This window comes from Solea senegalensis, linkage group LG2, assembly GCF_019176455.1.
Source record: "Solea senegalensis isolate Sse05_10M linkage group LG2, IFAPA_SoseM_1, whole genome shotgun sequence".
NCBI lineage: Eukaryota > Metazoa > Chordata > Actinopteri > Pleuronectiformes > Soleidae > Solea > Solea senegalensis.
In genome coordinates this window covers 29,918,127-29,931,598 of record NC_058022.1, presented here as the reverse complement: position 1 = coordinate 29,931,598, position 13,472 = coordinate 29,918,127, and the positions used below count along the sequence as shown (strand labels likewise).

At 37.9% G+C, this 13,472-nt stretch overlaps 1 protein-coding gene across 10 annotated transcripts in view; it reads right to left on the bottom strand.

Annotated features, from left to right (window-relative positions):
* The window catches only part of LOC122784848 (inositol polyphosphate-4-phosphatase type I A-like), a 30,697-nt gene extending 18,806 nt beyond the window's left edge, over window positions 1–11,891 (bottom strand). For 8 of the 10 annotated variants that reach the window (XM_044050281.1, XM_044050298.1, XM_044050308.1 and 5 more), the window contains exons 1-6: window positions 11,773–11,891; window positions 7,018–7,091; window positions 1,753–1,968; window positions 1,561–1,605; window positions 806–924; window positions 236–352 (exon numbers count right to left, since the gene is read on the bottom strand). In XM_044050281.1, coding sequence (XP_043906216.1) covers window positions 236–352; window positions 806–924; window positions 1,561–1,605; window positions 1,753–1,858 — 387 coding nt within the window. In that variant the 5' untranslated portion in view covers window positions 1,859–1,968; window positions 7,018–7,091; window positions 11,773–11,891. Of the gene's footprint in view, window positions 1–235; window positions 353–805; window positions 925–1,560; window positions 1,606–1,752; window positions 1,969–7,017; window positions 7,092–8,122; window positions 8,261–11,772 lie in introns of all 10 variants that reach the window. The other 2 variants (XM_044050237.1, XM_044050246.1) reach the window with 2 other exon arrangements.
* Between the last annotated feature and the right edge of the window lie 1,581 nt (window positions 11,892–13,472).

The window sequence follows — 13,472 nt, the reverse complement described above, 5'->3', positions numbered from 1 at the left end:
GAAAAACTCATGCATGTCATGCATGTTCTGTTTACAAGCACTGCGTCACTGATAGTTGCAGTTTCAACTGACATAACATGCACTTGCGCAATCTCTTCCACCTTTGTTCAGATGGGAAAAGATGCTTAGTAGTGTAAAACAGTTAAAAAAAAAAGACTGTCAGAATGTAGGACTATTGAGTTTTATTCCACTGTAAATATTAAATACGGTGTCAGCATATTGGCATCGTACATACCGTGCCCTGCGAACGGTCCTTGACATCATAGACAGCCAGCTTCACCTGTGTCTGCTGGTTCATGTTGGACTCCTGGAAGAAGGCGACGCTGCTGAGGAAGATGGGGTTATTGGTGCCCTGTGGACAGTAAAACAATGTTACACAGTATCATTTCAAGACATAAACACTGAGACCAGCCAAATACTGGAATCTGGAAACAATTGCCGTAAAATCACATTTGGATATTATAACCCAAACACTAAATCATTAATATAAGATAAAAAAATAAAACACATGCACCAGCAAATTAAAACACCATAAACATTTAAGAACAGAGTGTATGTCTCTTTCTCTGTTTGTTCATGCATCTCCTTTGGTCAACACTGACTGATCTAAGCATGTGGGTGAGGGAGATGTGGGCGGCGGCCAACAGTCACTTGCAGGTGCAGCAGAGAATGTGTCACACCTACGTCTGTGCATTCAAAACAAACACTTGCACAATGTGAAGAAAATTATATAATTGTGTGAAGATGTCATTTCACAGAGATGGGAAGATTCAAAAAAATCAACAGGGTGGAGAACGAGTCTGACCTCTATGACTTCAGTCTGGGCGTGTTTGGTCCAGAAGGCCTGTGGTGGCGTCGTGCAGCTCACCGCTACAAAGCTGTTGGGTTTTCGATCCAAAGCAGGAGGGACTAGGTCCGTGCAGGCTGAATGGCAAACACACACTCAGGTTTGCACAGCTATTCTTGTTAAGACACTGCATTGATTTCCTTAACCTAGTGCTGGATGATACTAAAAGTAAACACCATACACATTTTAAAGTCAGATGATTAAAGACTAATTTTTGCTCTCGAGTAAAATTTGAAGTAAACAGTTAATTATGTTTTTTTTATTTCTTTATGGACAGAAAACAACAAACACAGAAATATTTTTTCAGTTCTGAGGTAAAAGTGATTACATGTAATATACCCCAAAGTATGATTGTGCTTGTGAACCATTGTTTTATTTTTGTTTTAATTATATCATGTTATTGATTTACTTTACCCATAAGCAGATAATGCCTAACCCTAACCTAACCATGACTCACAGCTTACTCCTAGCCCCCACCACAGCCTCAGAAATTAGTTTCTGCCTCATTAGGACCATGTTCTGACAAAGTGAGTGGTTATGCCAGATAAGTTACGAAAAAGGTAACATAAATGTGAAAACACACACACAGTTTCAGAGTCAGAACCAAAAAAAGGAGAAGCATTATCCAAATACCATCTAGTAGTTTTGGATGAATTCATAGTTTCAAATAAACACTCTTGTGACTACAACGTCATCGGGTTGATATCACTCACACAAGCTGAACTCCAGCACAGGCTCATCTGGGTCCTGGCTATTGCCTAAAAAAATCGACAAACAACAAAACATTTAAAATATCAATTACATGACCATTTTTAATATACTCTTTAACATACAAAAAACACGCAACAATACAAAAAATGCTTCTAGTCAGGTCCTATTTGATTTCCAATCAATCTTGGCCTCACCTGCGAGTGCCAGGCCGATCATTTCATCCGAAAGTTCGAATGTGTTGGCCCGGTACACCGACCATGGCCTCTGTATCCGCGAGCCGCGCTCTCTGCCGCCCGCCATGCCTGTGCGGGACGAGCGGGCGACGGCAGGAGGCCTGAACACACACCCTCACACACACTGTCACACACTCCCATGTGATGTGCTCCTCTTTTTGCGTAGCTCCACAGCTGCTGTAAAAGGAGAGAAATGAGGAAGAAATGGAAGAGTGAAGTGAACAAATGTTGTTTTTCCTCTGAGAAAATGATACCTCTATTATCATTTCTGATTCATGATGTTAATATCTTCTGACCTCAGTGTTTTCTCACACTCATAAGTGAACCCAGTCAATCATCACCTTCATTGCTATGTCAACATTACCGATGGAAAAGAGATGAAGTAAGATGGGTAGGAAGAGGACAAACATACATTTATGTCTATTTGCTGGATAGATATTTACACATAGATTGGAAAAGTGACTTAGTATGCAAATGAGAATCATTTGTCATCATTTGCGGTAAATGTGGGAATTCTGTTGATCTTCCTTCCTACCTTACTTTTGCTAAACTCAATCTTTTGGGATTCATTTCCCTCAAGTTTTCATCCTATGGAACTATATTTCTCCAGCCTTTTTTTTCCTCTGTCCCATTTTGTTAAAGACCAATTAGCCCATTTGTAGCAAGGCTGCAAACACAAGGGACAGTAGTGAGCCCAAATGGTCCAGTTAGACAACACATGGTCTCTTTGATCCTACAAAGACAATTTAGTAGAATTGTGGTCCACTTAGTCAAGAAAAATGTGTTTTGGTGATTCTGTTTTAGCTTAAAGTAAACACAAATAATAGATTATCTTCAAATCACACATTTATTTTTAATAAATGTATGTGATTTATGAAAGATTGACTCACTGATTCCCAGGGTCTTTTGAAACAGAATGTATCTTTTACTATCAGGCCCACTGAGTGATTTATCTTCTTTTTCTCTTTTGGATTGTGGGTCTGGGTTAATAGTTGGTGGCCTACTTTCTCACATATGGTCCAGCACTGGTCTGCTGGCAGACTTTGGCCTACATCTGTCTGAGCTACCTGATATATTTTTCTAGAATGGAGGAAAGTGTGCCTTTTTACACAGAAGAAACAATCAGTATATCTGCATCTCATATCAGCATTGAACATTTTGAGTAAAATATCTATTTTTCAGACCGCCCCCCCATTTTTTTGATCTTTAAAGACAGCTTTTGTTATTCACTGCGTAACAGATTTGAAACAAATCAAACAAAAATAGAGTATTACGATTAACTGTTACATACTGCATTTTCTAAACAGAAAATAAAGAACATAAAAAACCTACATAAAACTTAACAGAATTTTTGCAGAAGGGATTTGTCCCTTAAAACATGTCAGACTTAAAAATTTTAATTAGATTTAGAAATAAAAGGAAGAAGCTCAAGAAGATGAAACATAAGAAAAATATTAATATATTCATGAGACTCCTAAATATTCTCTTGTGATCTTTGTGATGGTTTCTCATCATAAGGAAGTACTGTTTTTATGCAGGGTCTCCACTCCCTGCTTGAACTGAAAGGAACTGATAAGGAAAGATAACAACTAAAATATAAATCCAAAGGACAAAGAAAAGTAGAGGAGCAGGGTAATAAGTTAAACAAAAAAAGTTAAATCTGCGTGAAAATATGAGAAATATGGCACCTACATGAATACTTTAAGCAGGAGACAAAGCAGCCATATCACATTTTAAGATACTATGTGATATAATAATGCTCATAACAACGTTACCAGACTTCGCAGATCTCTGATCCTTTACTTCCAAACCTGATAAAAAATGTCCAGTCTCTCAATGAAGTGAAATCACACTGTCAACAGCAGAAGCCAAAAACAAACAGCTTGCTACCAACTTTCCTTATCAAACAGGGTCCATAATCTGAAACACCATCCATTTACAAAAACATCAGCATTATATGGGTTTTATTTTACATTACCAGTGCATGTTTCTCTTTCAGCACTAAAAATACTACAACACGTAGGATCCCCAAAGAATCGATATGCACGTCTGCTAACTTATTTTAACAGTAAAGCAAATACTTTCCGAAACCACGGCTGAACTGAAACTTTACTGAGCACGAAAAGCTGCCATAAAAGGCAGCTCCTAATATAGCCTGCATGGTGTGTCAATGTGTGATTGTGTAGGGTTGTGAGTCACATGAACTGGGGCAGAAACACACACACACACCGTTACAACTCAGTAATCTGGGCCACAGCTCTTGACACATAAAACCTTGCTCCAGGATTGATAGAAGTTTTGATTATGGTGTATATGCAGTATAAACAGACATAGAAGGCTCTATTAAAAACATCTTCACGCAATCATCTTTGGAGTTGTAATTCAATCATTGAAATGTATGTGTGAATTATGTTTATATTTCTTATCTTTGAAGTCAAGGTAAACAAGAAGACCATAAAGTGCTTTGAAAAACATCTTAAATTCCCAATACAATTCTATCTTCTAATGAATATCATTGTAATACATTGTTTTCAATTATGTTCTGGCTGCACAAATGAGCAGTATGTTGTGAAAATGATGTAAGTTAACAGTTGTTGTGGTTAAAGGCACAAAGGGAAACTTAATCAAAATGAGCTCCTTCATAAAAAGGTTATTCAATAGACCGCGAAGATCACACTAAACTGTTTGCGATTTATGTATGGTTTTCTGTTCGCCCCCGACACAGGAGACCGAATGTTTCCATGTTTGAAGCTCCTGTCTGTGTCTCATCCTCACACAGGGACAGTGAGTGAGAGCTGACCATACATGGTGATACCCCCTTTTCCAGTTTCCTCTTCTTTGCCAAGAGGCCTATTAACACACTGAAGACAAGGCACACTTTTTCGTGTGTGTGTGTATGAGATTAATAGGGGTCGGAACCACAGGGTACCTCACGATACAATACGATATTATGCGATACATGGTCCACGATACCAATAATATCACATCAAATATTTCAAGAAATACAGCGATACATCATGATATCTGTTCCATCCAAATTTCCCTCATTCTTCCTTAGCCTTAATTTGTTAATTACAAGTAAGGACGATGATATATCGCCAAATCAATATTTTGACCCACCCCTCGTGATTAAGTGCGTGAATGTGTCTGATCACATCTCTTCTCAGATGGCCAACGTGTTCTTCTAAATTTGGTCCTTCGTTGCCTCTTTTTACACAAAATCCAACAGCACGAGAAAAAATAAAAAGACATCTCAGGATAATATTTATGAACTGAGGACATAGCACATGGTGACTGACAACCAGTGGTGCAATTATGAGCACACAGTTACATACTTCTATTAAATCAAAATGCCGAGTTACTAGTGAAAACAAATATTATGATTAATGGCTACGATCAGTTACATTTTTGATCTCTTAATCATCATGAAAAAGTTGTTGACATATCAAATATCACATTTTGCTAAGCCGACTGAGTCCAACAGCATGTTTACAAAGTAGATGTGAACATTTGATAACAGACTAAAATAACTTTTAAATAATAAAAGTCAGGCTGTGAGGCCTTTTTAAGGTGTGTGCATGAAAGAGGGAAAAAAAAGAATACTGTAAGGAATGCTTTCCTAAAGAAGGGAAAAATCATGATACTTTGCAATTTCCACAGAAAATAAATTGTAAATTGTATTCATACAAAAAAACCTACTATTGTCCTGCAATGGTTTTGTTTCTAAAATAGGTTTGTACTGGCTGCAACCAGTGTTTGACTAGTGTTCGACTTGGCAAGTGGCAGCCCAGAGTTATAACAAATGTCTGGGCTGTGAAGAACAAAGTTTCCATGACAAAGCACGGTCCTGATAAATCTGCCCTGCATTACAGAGCCTGAGATCCAGCAGTGCAACAAGGTTAGGGATTTGCGTAGTGCTTTAATGGATTATTATGGCTGAAATTCAGTAATCTTAATTCCTTTGGAAAGTTCACTATTGTATTTTGCTGGAGCTCACAGCCTGTTAAAGTAAGCAACACAAGGCGAGGAGCTTTCCATGATTAATTCATATATGTATGTCATATTTAAGGGTGCAGTAATGTATTATACACTTTCAAATTAAATGTGATCCTTTTGGTGAGTGTGACTGTAGCTTTGAGTAGAATAGTATTTGAAAATGTCATACGGTTCAATATTCCTCTTTCCTCTTCCTTTTTCTTATGTAAACCTCACTCACTCACTCCACTAAATGTGAATATTTCCTTGTTTCTGTGTTCCTCTATGACAAGTAACTAATTCCTGATAATGTTTGGTTCATAGACAAAACACATTTGAAAATTTCGTCATTTTGAGGTTTGGGAAACACACATTTTTACCATTTCTTTGACCATTTTAACAAATCAAGAAAATAATCGTTAGTGTCCCTCGTCAGCTACTTTCAATAATTATAGCTGTTTCAGTCAACTGTTGGGTTGTGAGTGAGGAAATTGTGATTGTTAATTACACTGTGGAAGTTCTGATTAGAGGGTATCAACAGAAATCTACTGCAACACAAAGCCATGTACTGCTCGTTCTGTCTGTAGGACTTTAAAATAGCCTCTTCAACAATGTAAAGAAGGTTTCACTCAGAGATGAGCGCTCTGCTCTCACAGTCTGGCTGCAGTGCATAATAGTCTCAGGCTTAATATTGTAGAGTTCAGACTGAGATAATATTCATCAAGTTATTCAGTTTCACCCCCTCTATAAGCTCGAGAAGTTCTGCACAGTTATCACACAAAGACCTATTCATCCAATATGCTCACACTGACACACAAGACGTGACGAGACTGTACGGCAACCATCTGACCTCTCTGTCCTCAATCAAGACACAGCAATCCAAATGGTTTACAGTGCAAAATGATGATTTAGCAAATATCACTTTGACTTCTCCTGCTTTCATTTACAATATGCACATTCAAGTAAATATGTACTTTATATTCCATGAGACACACCCCAGGTTTTCATGTAACTTATGTTAGTCTGCAACTGATATATCTGCTGAACATTTACGAAATACATAAATCACTCAGTTTATACATCAGCAGCAACATATAGTCCTTCCAATGCTGCCAACTACTGGAAAAAAGGGATCAGGTGGTGAAATGGATAACAAAGATGGACATTGTTTCTATTATTTATGTACTTACTTTTAAGTATATATTTACTATTGACTAAAATGTAACCCATAGAATGGGTGAATCCACTCACAGTCTCCAGATGGGATGAAGGGACAGAGGAAGTCAGCTGATCCAGGTTTCACTGAGGGGGTAGACGTTCACAAACTGAAAAGACACAAAATGTCAGGTTTTACTTTTGAAGTAACAGCTCATTCATCGGACAAAAAAAGGTGAGGATGAGATGGTTTAAGATTTTAGATCGTCTCTGGTTTTAGTTATATCAACTACAAATTTTACCTCATTATACTCCATTGAGCTAGTGCGTGAGTGTGTGTGTGTGTGTGCGCGCGCGCGCATGCTCCCTTCTGATCATTAGAATAAAGCATGAATAATTTCTTTAGAGGGACCGAGCAGCTGTAGCCCATTCACATGAAAATGAGCATTGCCTACACCCTGAAGTAGACACATGGACACACACAGCTCTACTGTGTTTCTCACCCTGACTCCTTGCCATGTCAGTCTTGCCACAGTTAAAATGATATGATATGACATGATAAACACAAACCACAGTTTCCACAGAAGAAGATGGCTTTGCACCAAACAGGCTGAAAAAATTCACATGAAACACACCACTGCGTGTATGGGTATAAATCTGTCTTGCTCAAGTGACATTGCTTCCTTCTAAAAAAGCTGATCTGGCAGACAATGGTAACCCTAAGTCTGCATTTGCTGCTGAACCTAAATACAAGTCTTAATCCTCAAAAAAAGCATCTCCATTGCCCTCACTGTCAGGGCCCGAAACTAAATTTTGTCCTCGCAAGGACAGAAGTACACACACTAGCAAGTTCTTCAATGAAGAGAAACTTTGCCAGAACTTCATAAACTGTCACTTTCACTTTCAATTGGCAGAAGTAAAAAAATAAAAAAGTGTTCACATTTAGAAGACATTCTAATATAATAAGACATTATGACATAATGTAAAGCAAAGAAAACAATACATAAATGACAATTAAGACAAAAACTGGACAAAACTCTGCAATAGATGGTACAGTTCTCACTCACTGCTGTTAGACTGCTGATGACGATACCTGCTGCCAAACAGCAAGTATAGTCAAATTGCAGATAATTACATTTTGACATTTATATAATTTCCAATACAGCTGTAAGATTTAGTGTGTGTTTCACAAAAGACAGACCTTGTTTTGGAAAAGGGCTCACAAAGATGCTGAAAGCAGAAGTGAGCAGGGCAGGGTTGACTTATGGGCCTCTCTTTGACAGGAGAAACCACAAACATCAGCTCCCAGAACATGAAGCAAGTAATCAATGAAGACTTGCTGAGAAAGAAGAGGCAAAGGTTAAAGCTACTGATTCACCAACACTAATTTATAAAAACACAAAGTTCTTAACGCTGTTCTCACTCTTGTCTTATTACCTGATTTATGAGTAATGATGGGCGATATCTGCTGTAAATTATATCGAAATATGTCGGGAAATTTGCAAATTACGAACTGCGAAAAGTAATTGTTTAAGTTGTTGATGTTTCTCAACAATCATTTCCAGCAGCAGTACACTGAGTGGTGCAATAGTTCAAAGTTCTCAGATGCAAAAATAAGGATTTTATCCTTTAATGTGATGTCGCCCTTTGATCTTTATGCGATAATAACAATGGCCTTGATATCTTTTAATCGTACATTTCCCAATACAATTTTTGTACACATTTTTTCAAGATTATTTTAGTTATTAAAAAAGAAAGCACAAACCGATCAATAATTGATAACCAAAACAGTTGGCGACTCATTTGATGAATAATTGTTGCAAGGACGAGGACATAAAGATATGTATAGCTTCCAACATATTACATTTTTTAACTGGCATAGATATGAAGACATAAAAAGGGTTAACATTGATATTGTACTCTCTTTTGCAACTGAAACAACTGTTAATGTCAGCCTAGGGAAAATTCACATATAGCCCATTCGATCAAAAAGACCTGTCACTATAACGTGCAACATGTCCCTTTACCGAGTAGAAAAACTGTCTTACAGCAGTGACTGTGGTGGTTGTGAGTCCATCCTGTGTCGATCCTGACTCGGTGCGGTTTAATTTTGCAGTGAAGTTCAAAAAGTCATGCGATTGGTCAGAGGCAAACGGATTAGCATACAGCATGATGATGCATTTTCCTCCAAATGGCCACACACGGGTCAGATGTCACCGCCATAATAAAATATCAATTCAAGTATCAAGTGTGCGTGTGTGCACAAGACAGACGACAATGATGATGGTGGTGGCTGTCTGGGTTTACGCACATACCAAAGAACGTCTGCTGCAGATGGATGTAAACAAACTCACGCTGCAGGCGCCATCAGAGGCAGAGAGACTGCACCTATCCTCCTCCTCCTGCTTTCCATATCTCTCTCTCTCTCCCTCTCTCACACATACACACCCTTTGCTCTTTCTCTCGCTCTCGCTGACAGCTTGCTGCTTCCCAAGGCGAGCTGAGCAAGTTAACTCTTTCTCTGCCTGGTCTGCAGCAATCGGGATGTCTCTGTTTTGCAGCCTGCTGACATTGGGCAAAATGACAGAAACACCAGTCTGTAATAACACAACAATACAGAATAGCAATATGAACGATGCCTCTAAAACAAGACAATCAATGAAGCTTTTGAGGCGAGGATTTGCTGCATGACTCTCGTATTAGAGTAGATAAGTGTCCGGAACCGATATGGTTCTTTTCTGTGGCTGATGTTGTTCTGAAGAAATCAGAGCAGCCGACATATATCTATATATGAGTTAAAATAAATATACAAGTTTATGAACAAAAGCTAAACAAATGTGTTTAAGTTGTTGTCTCTCTCTGTTTATATTAATTTAAACATATTTATATTTTACATGGTTTCCTTTCAACTGACAGTGGAAATTGATGACACATTCCAGGTGAAGTAAACATACATTATTTTTCTTGTTTGTGTGTTTTGAATGCATGACTGAATAAGACCATTGCAATGTTTGATATTTTTTGCAGTGTGAAGCTTGTGTACAGAATCCACGTGCCGTTGCCATGCTTCCATGTGATGGTCCCAGCTAAGGCAGCACATACACAAACACATACACATTCACACATACACATTCACACACAGGATTCGCTCTTCTTTTGGATGCATCTCCATTTTCCCCATGCTCATCAATAATTAAATGAGCCTTAGTTGTATAAGAGCTGCCAGGAGCAGCAGACCAGTCTGTCTACAGTATGTACTTTTAGTCAAAACATCACAGCTGGATACATTTACACTTTTACGAGACACGTGCATCTGTGTAAGACATGAAAAGACATCAAATACACAAACTTGGCATCAGTTTGAGTGACATGACGTGATGGAGGTGATGGTGTTATGATTCAAATGTCTTAAGGTCTTTACATGAAACTTACAAAGCAAACCGAAGTACATATTCTTTAACTTTTATATTTATATTGCTTTCATTTATATGGACAGTCATCGAAACCTGTAAACCTTCTGGTCTGAAATAACAAAACAAGCAGTGGTGAGCATCATACAATTGCTTTTCCCGCAACAGGCACAAGCAAAGCTTTACAACATCATCAGACAAAGCATCAATCTTTAGTCGATGGTTATACACGGTCCTGGAAATCGGCATCCACTTGACCTTGACTGCTGCACAGTGAAACTCAAAACCAGCCATGACCTGCAGAAAGACTGCAGTGGACAACAAACACGCCTAGTAGCACATGTGCGCATACAAAGTCTGCATCCACACACAGCAATTCTTGTGAGGACACTGCTTGAATTCCTTAACCACAACCAGTTAATGCCAACCAGTTGATGCCTTGCCCCAAACTTAACCTAATCACAATCCATATCTTCCCTTTAACTTTAAAATTGTAAACCAGAATAGGTTCTTAAGAGGTAACAAAAACAAGCATGCATGCAAAATACACTCAGTACAATTAGAACACACTACACTGCTACACTGCAAAATTGTAATTCAATGGCTTGTGGGTGCAACTTCATCTGCTTCACAGCCACACACAGTTTTGAACAGCAGTCTTATTGAGGACACTCCTTGACATGATGCATTCATGAGCCCCTGACCTAACCATAACCATCAAAACTAAATTTCTGACCTCAAATCGGACTCCAACCCTAAAACCAAGTCTTAACCCTCAAAAAGCCCTTCACAGTTGTGAATTGGAAACGTTTAGTTTTGTAGTCCTACTATATACAAGTGCACACATACCTTTCCTAAGTGATGTATTGACAGCTATGTTTACAATTGACACACAAATGGGTCATTAACTAAGGAACTTTATTGTACACAATTATAAACCACATTTTGCACATTTACTTACAGACAGACACACACACAGGTTTGGACACTACACTGACTTCCATTCATTCGAGCAGCCTTAAGAAAGTGTTCTTCCTAACCCTTAACCATAACTAGTGAACGCCTGACCTTAACCTAAACACAATTCACATCACTCTTAACCCTGAAGCTAACCAGTTCCTCATAAGTAGAAATTCAGTCTGGTTATCGGGACCAGGTTTTGGTCTCCATGAGGACTACTGGTCCTGACAAGGTCAGCGTTGATATGCCAGAAACTGTCCTTAGGAGGGAACACACACACACACAGTCATACTTTAGAGTCACGTCCTCTAAAGCATCTTTTCTCATGTTTCCACACGTGTCGCGTTTGTCAAATCACTGAACACTGAACTCGCTTCCGTTTCCAAACTTAAAGGCTTTGGCAGTTGGCCTTCTTCGGACGATTAAACCGTTATACGTGCGACGTTTGAACTGAAATGGACTGTAAATTACTTTTACTTACCTATTCCGGTACGAGCTGCGACACCAAATCCGTTCGTCTCACATACACAACACTGTTATTCTGCAATACGTCCCCAAGCCGCTGCTCTGTTTGTGACTCATATCCCCAGAAGAAGCAGCCACTAGTCACGCCCCCTAAGCGGAGCACGCTCACCGATTGCGTCATCACGCTGGTGATGACGTTGACGTTCTCAAAACAAATCTAGCATTCTCATATTTCTATAACTTTATCTGGAATAACAAAACACATTACCTGAAAAGAATATGTCCTGGTCCAAAACTATAATGATGGTGTTTTAAAAGCCCTAGATTATGATTGTGTGAATGTTACTGAAAACTGAAATGGCTTAAATCATATCTTTAACACCCAGTTATGCCACAGTATGGCATGTTTTTTTCCAGACAAGGTACATTACATACAAGTTACATTTGCTTCTGAAATGCAATTATGACATAAAGAAGCTATCCAGCTTCATTTAGGCGAATGATACACAAACATAATTTTCTGACTTATGCAATCTAATTATACTTATTGTTAAACATATCTTTTTTGTATGTGGACAGATTTATTGGTCCATCTTTTCTTGTTTATTATGTTATCTTTTTTCATTAAACAAGCAGTATACACATTTATTCTGAAAATGTATGTCCCCTTTTTGAACGTCCTTTTTGTTTGCTCATCTTATTTTCATGCCTTTGATTTTCTTATTATTGCATTCTGTAACTCTTTACTGTAAAATCTTTAGTTGAAATGTGTTTTGCTAATTAAAATGTTATATTGCTATTGGGTATGCATTCATATGTTCTTATATTTATGTAGATTTTGATTATATGAGTATGAATGTGTGTTTAATAATGGGAAAAAATAATTGAAGAAAAACTTTGTTGGCTGTAAAGGTATGCACATTTGAGCTAAAATCAACTAATCTATTTTATCCTATTTATATTAAAATTAGATTTTTTTTTTTATCACACAAGTTACTTTATTTACTTAGTGTCTTATGAATGAGTTCATTTCTTTGACCCACATAGTAGAATGGTGTGACAGTGGTAAACTGTTAAACTGGTTCTCCCACTAGGCTGCAGTTTCTACACCTACTACCAAAGTGAATACCTCAGCATGTGATGTCATGATGGGTTAACATTGAAGGAAAAATGGAGTAACTTTACTGTTGCACACTTTGTATTTGTCTTTTTTTGGTCATACATTACTCGAATATGTATTGGAAACAATATTCTTCCTTTTGGGGATGATACTTTCATGAAAAATAGTTCCTGATTGATTCATTCATGTATTATTTAACTACTGGGAGTAATAATAATAATAATGTTGACGATGAAGTGTGATACTTGAACACATATATTTCCTTCTTAAATTTGGCTTATTTTGCTAGTCATGGACAAGGCCAAGACTAAGACTTACCTTATATTGACATCATGTGGCAATAGTGAGGTATTGCAGGTTTCAAAGCAGCTATGGAACAAACTAAAATGCACCTCTAACCTTGTTGTCACAGCCTCAAACATGTGTCTGTGTGTTTTATGTTTAATTTACATACTGATTTGTAGTGGATGAGAGCAGCATGTGGGTTTTTAGCTAAAAGCAACATGGCAGCAAACCTGGCTTGGTTGTTTTCTTTTTGTCATTTCAGGGACTCCACCCTGTAGGCAAGGCACATTTGAAAAGCAGGTTCAGCAGCA